General features: G+C 52.1%; 1 protein-coding gene across 1 annotated transcript; it reads right to left on the minus strand.

Moving 5' to 3' along the window:
• Nucleotides 1-3,785: 3,785 nt before the first annotated feature.
• On the minus strand, nt 3,786-5,351 carry Gpr68 (G protein-coupled receptor 68). The gene has a single exon (XM_051150537.1). It carries the CDS (start codon nt 5,310-5,312, stop codon nt 4,185-4,187), a length of 1,128 nt encoding a protein of 375 aa, XP_051006494.1. The 5' UTR covers nt 5,313-5,351; the 3' UTR covers nt 3,786-4,184.
• Between the last annotated feature and the right edge of the window lie 989 nt (nt 5,352-6,340).

Here is a 6,340-nt window from a genome sequence, read left to right on the forward strand (position 1 = left end):
TGAGGAGTAAAGGGGTCACGAGTTAACGCTTGCTGCGGTGAAGAACTGTATGGGGGTGTTGTGGGGGAGCGATTGAGCTATTTAAGAATAAGGCTAAGACCCAGTTAAGTTCAGAGGCGGCAGAGAGGGCTTGGGGAGTGGAAGAGCCAAAAGCCATCTCCCACTCATAGATGCAGACTCCATGCTTACAGCTGAGACTGAGGCACCGCGGAGGGCGAGGGCGAGAGAGATCCCTTCCTGATGCCCAACTCAGGTTGTCGGTGCTAGGCTTCCCAGGACCAGGTTTGAAAGCTTTTCTGTTCCACGCTGTGATTCTCACTCAGACCTTACTCTAGTCCTGCCTGTTCTCAGGAGAAAGGTCTGTGTTTATGTCTGTAATGGCTACCACCTGCTGAAGTCAGTCAGCAGCAGGAGACCAAGAGATGTCCTTCTGGGAACTATGGTGTCACTCAGAGATGGGTCTGGCGCCGGCCACTGCTAGACAGTCTGTGGGCTTTTCAGGAAGCTGTGGAGAGGGGTCCTGGGAAATAGTACATAGGACACACAGTTGGTATTCACAAGCAAGCTGGTGGCCTGGCCCACTGAGGTAGCCTGCTGTATACACGTGGGCCGTCCCTCAGTCCCTGGATGTCCTCTGCACAACTGACACCCTGTTGCTCAGCTTGGAAAGACACTCCTCTGAAGTCACTTCTTGCCCGCCCCCATTGCCTGCCAACCCCAGTCCGTTGCGTCTGCTATTTCCTGCTCATTACACACGGCTTCCGCTGGCCTCGTCAGGAAGTTCATTGCTCTCTAAACAGAGTGTGGGACTTATTAGAAAATTGTATATTCTCTGCATCAATGATGCGATGTGTTTGCCGGAAGCGCAGAAGCAGAGGAATATGGTCCTTGGGGCAAAGTAGATGACTTCGTGTAGGTTCCAATCCAGGTGTCACGTTTGAAGAAGTAGATTTTGTTCAGATGACAGCTTAAGACCTAAGCAGAGGTGATGCGAACTGTTGGTCAGATTGGCCAGGTGCCCACCAAGTTCACCTCTCTCCTCTGCTTGTCACCCAGAAAAACTACATTTCCCAGCCTCCCTTACAGCTGGGGCCCATGTGACCAGGATCAAGCTAATGGGTTGGGAGTCACAGGGCTATCAAACACTTCCATACTTGGCCATAATTGCATGTGGGGTTCTCTTTACACTTCTACCTGTATAGATGGGCAGAGGAAATCCCACGGTTTACAGCTGTGTGATTTCGATGGGCATTACTGACTGCTCCAATTCAATCTAATTTGCCTAATCTGAGTGAGCAGCTTTATCACTGAGAAGTATCTTCAAACAACAGTCCTCAGAGGGTTCCATCACATCAGAGACAGTAGGTAAAGTGAGGGTGCACTGGCATCCTTAGAATTTAAGATGCGGGCTGGAGAGATGGCTCAGTGGTTAAGAGCACTCACTGACTGCTCTTCCAAAGGACCTAGGTTCAATTCCCAGCACCCACATGGCAGCTCACAACTGTCTGTAACTCCAAGGTCTGACACCCTCACACAGACACACATGTAGGCACATCACCAATACACATAAAATAAAAAATAAATAAATAAATAAAAAGAATTTAAGATGCCCCTGGGATGCCTTGTCTGTGTAGTGGTGAGTTAGCTGCCACTGCTGGTGTCTGTGGAGACTGGACTGAGGGGCAAGGTACTTCGCAGAGAAGTTGGTGTTGTGACCTCTCTAGCTTACTCCAGCACAGACAGCGACTGTCCTGTGATAGCTGCTAACTGAAAGAGGATGGGACCGAAATCCCACCATTTCCCTCAGAGCCCCGGATGCTGAGACCAGACAAATTCCAGGAATGAAGACTCCATTTCCCAGATGCATAAAGCGTTGGGTCAGATTCCGGCTCTTTCTAGACTACACAAGCTGACGGGAAACAGCAGATGGAGATGTAGTCGGTCCTGAAGCTCTCTCCCACTCCTCTCGGGCCAGCCCACAGTCCAGTATGTGTAAACAGGAAGATGAGTCCTGTCTCACTAAGCAACACTGGGGAGTAAGAAAGGAATTTTAATGGCTTCTGTCACCTTCAGTCCAAACCAGATGGGCTTTTCCTCACCGCCCTTCTCTTAGGAGAGAAAGCAGGATTTTAATCCTTAATAGTGATCTTGCTTAGTCTGTTTGGAAGAAAAGATCTATTCTTCCATTACACTCCATGACTCCTAGAGCCTGACCCACAGAGGGATTAAGTGGTCCAAATCAAATTTATGTTTCAATAGGATGTGGGCAATCCTCAGTAATAAACATAGAGTCTGCCACTGTTGAGACGATGTCCCAACAGACAGAGGTTATCAACAAACAAGGTAAGCCTCTCCCAACAAAACCAGTTGATTCTGGGGAAATGCCAGAGAGATGAATACAATAGGCCCTGTTCTGGTCTGATGGGGGCTCACTCTCACTATGGGGGCAGCTACTCAACATACAAAGTCTCATGTGGTCAAAGACAGAGGGAGTGGCATTCCCCAAGCCACAGGGCTGGACTTTGTCCTCAAAAGTCCGAGGATGGATTTGCAATACTCTGCACAGATGCATCCAGGGTAAATTTGCAACAACACCCTGCCCAAAAGCATCCGGGGTAGATTTGCAACAACCCCCTGCACAGATGCAAAACCTTTGCCACAGGGCAGAAGAGAAAACCCTATTGCACTCGATGGCTTGGGCTTGACCACTTGTCCAGTGCTCTAGGGGAGCACGCAAATTACCTTGAGTTTTCCCCAAGGTCAACGCCTGGATCTTCCTGAGTATTTGGGTTCTTTCAAGGACACTTGGGATCTCCCCGGTGTGGGCGGAGCCCCTGCCCATAAAGACTGCATACACTCTGCTGCGATTGGCTACTTTGTTTTATTTGCAGACAGAAGTCACTACATGAACCCACCTCACAGTCCAACACAGGGATGCTTGACATAAGAGAGGAGATAATACAAAACTACAGCTCTCATCGGAAGAGGAGATGGGTGGGCTCGGCTTGTTCCAGTCCAAGCCAGTGCGAATCCAGAATTTCAGGTCAAGCGGGAGACACAGAACACTCAACTGTCACCATTGCCGTAACGTCCCAGGCTGGGGAAGGTGTGGGCCTTTCTGGCATGGAGCATCTCTGCCAACTTCTCCACAGGAACAATTTCTACCAAAGTGGAGCCTGAGCTCAAACCTGTGGCCAAAAGACATGATGCTGTGTATCTTTTGCTAATTTAATTGTACCTAGGAACTCTGGGAAACTGTCCTACTCCCCTCAAAGGCTGCTGGATACTCTATAGTGTGTGTGGGGAGGGGAGAAGGATAGGAGTTTCTGACAGCAGTCATATGATCCTAGTATCAGTATCTTGGCACACAGTTGCCATGAACACCCTGTCATTTTATAATCTCTCTCTTTTCCCTTAGGCTCTCAGGTATGGCTCTCTGGTCAGATGGAAACAGAAAGCTAATTAGGAAAAGCCTATGTCAGGAAGTTGGCTAGGAACTCAGGCCCACGTTCTCCTAATGAGCTTTAGTACGACATTTTGAGAGCCCTGGAGTTTATTTGCCATCAGCCCTTGGGGTTGGGGAATCTGTCCGACTAGCCCTATAAAAGTGAGCTGTGTCTGGTATTGGGGCATCTCCCCTGACTGCCACTCCGCTCTTGTCCCTGCCCCTTCCCCACTGGTGCCCTAACCCCTGCCTGGTTCTTCGCCTTAACCAGCCTTCTGTTCTAGACTAGTTATAAAGGTGAGTTCAAGCGCTGACGGTGACAATACAAGATCACAGCACATTGGCTGGTACCATCTGTGACGACAGTAGCACTGGAAGGCGTGGCAGGTGAACACCCAGGTCCCTACTCTCCTTTTCCACACCCCCACCTAAGCTGCTCTTTGTAAACCTCCCGGAAGTGACCATTCTGACTCCCTCCCACCTGTGGGCCAGGTGGCAGCAGAGAACATGAGAGAAGACAGGGCTCATTCATGCCCTCAACAGTGCCCTGGCCAGGCACATGGAGCAGGCTTCTAGAGACCAGATGGGCCTGGCTGTGGCCCAAGATCATTGTTCCTTCCTGAGGAAAGAGGCACCTGTACATGGCAAAGTGGGAGACAGCCACCGTGCAAGCTCCAGAACACAAGGCCTGTTGATGAAAGCATAGGCTTAGCTTAGCCTCACATACAGGCAACTCAAGCTAGGCCAACCCAACTGTGGAGGGCCCTCCCACTCCCAGAGAGTTAGGGGTCTGGAAGGCTGAGTGGAGCTTGGTTAACAACTCAGGCTCCTCACCCTGGCCTCCACTTTTCCCAGAGGCCTCAGCGGCCCCCAGAGGGTAGGCTTCCCTGGCCCTGCTTGTCCTGGAGCAGGTAAAGAAGGCTAGGCAGGCTCCTCGGAGGCGGGCTAGGTCCCTGTGAGTGGTCTCACTGACGAAGCAGTACAGCACCGGGTCAGCTACACAGTTGAAGCTGGTGAGGAGGAGGGAGAAGTGGTAAATGTTGAAGATGCTCTTGGCAAACTCACAGCTGGCCTCCCAGAGGCTGCGTACCAGCAGCAGCACATGGTAGGGCAGGAAGCAAGCCAGGAAGATGACCACAGTGCTGAGCACCAGCCGCTGAATCTGGTCCTTGCGGCTCTTCTGTGTGCCGTGGCTGCGGCGCACAGCCCGCAGGATGCCCTGATAGGAGGCCAGGAGCAGACAGATGGGGAAGAGAAAGCCCACCAGGAAGCGGTAGTAGTTGATGCCACGCTGCCAGGCCTGGATGGGGTAATGCTCAAAGCAGACGCGGTGCCGGTCTTCGTCTTCAATGACCTCCTTATGCTTGAGGAAGTAAATGCTGGTCAGCAGCTCTTTGGCCCAGATGAGCACACTGACACCCACGGCCGCCTTCAGGGTGCGGAACTGGTGGAAGCGGAAGGGGTGGGCCACGGCCAGGTAGCGGTCGATGGAGATGCAGCAGAGGAAGCCCACGCTGATGTAGATGTTCTCGTAAAGGAGGATGCCGCACACCTGGCAGGAGAGGTCACCGTGGGACCAGTGGTCGTGCTGCAGCACGTACTGCAGCCAGAAGGGGAGGGAACAGATATAAAACAGGTCCGCGATGGTCAGGTTACACAGGTACACCCCCAGCTCGTTCCGGGCCTTGATCTGCAGGTAGCCGAAGTAGAGGGACAGGCAGTTGGCTGGGAAGCCCACCACCAGCACGGTCACATAGACCACCGGGGCCAGTGTCTGGTGGATGGTGTGGTCGATGGGGCAGGTCAGCGAGGCGTTTTCTGTACTGATGTTCCCCATCTTTGGGACAGAATACGCCTTGCCCCTCATGGGCTTGGAGATGGGGGTCAGTCTCTCTCTCCGGCCATCTTGTTTCTGGAAGGCGACGCCAGTGTATCAAGATCTGGGCATCACAGCAGACCCCCTACAAGTCAAGGTAGAAAAGGCTTTGAATAATCACAGCTACTACTTATGTGACACCGGTTGTACGTCAGGCACCGCTCTACGTGTGGTGTTCATTCAGAAGCCATACCAGCCAAGCAACTCCAGCGCAGCCAAGCAAGACATCCCAAAACACTGAGGCTCATGGCTCCCCATCTCGGGTTCCCATTATTTCCTCCCGACCCTTATTCATTTTTCTGGTCCCTTGTTGCAAGCAAGGGAGGAGAGGAGGAGATCCTAGGAGCATGGCTAACCCTGGCTCCCCAAAGGATACCGGACGCAAGAGTGTTTTAATCCTGAACACAGTGTGAGGGCTCCATCAGCGCACATAGCCATAATGGTCTAACGTCATAGGTCTGTAGTAACTAAGGCCAACACTGAGGTCACGGCCGCTCCAGGGACCTCTCCAAGTGGCATCTGAAGAGACATGCCCTGGCCCACATCCTTCTGTGCTTTCGCAAGGGACAAAGGGACAGTTTCTCATCACAGGGCCCTGCAGGAGTTCTTGGGTTACCTCTCTCATCTCCTCTCCTCGATGGGTCTTGGGCAAGGTCCTGGACTAGGCATCAAAATAAGCAAAGGTCACACCAAAGCCGGGTGCTTGCCTGAGTATGTGAGTCACTAACGTTTTCTGAGCCTCAGTTTCCTCATCTGGAATTTGGGGATTAAAAACACCTTTCCGTTTAGGTCAGCATCAGACCACATCAGATGCATAGGGCTGCATGGCAATGCTTGTTGGGAGGCAAAAGCGAGAGAGAGAGGCTGCAGTGTGTATCGGGGCAAAAGTGGGCAGCGGGGGGGGGGGGGGGGGGGGGACAGAGGCTGCAATGTGTATCAGGGGCAAAAGGGGGACTCAAACGTGGTATGCTTCCTCACCAAATTAGTGAGACACTTGCCGCACTGAGAATTTAACAAAG

Source organism: Acomys russatus, chromosome 1 (genome assembly GCF_903995435.1).
Source record: "Acomys russatus chromosome 1, mAcoRus1.1, whole genome shotgun sequence".
Taxonomy (NCBI): domain Eukaryota; kingdom Metazoa; phylum Chordata; class Mammalia; order Rodentia; family Muridae; genus Acomys; species Acomys russatus.

Excerpts from the sequence above, each read along its gene's own strand:
- Gpr68 (XM_051150537.1), bottom strand. The coding sequence starts at position 5,312 with ATGAGGGGCAAGGCGTATTCTGTCCCAAAGATGGGGAACATCAGTACA.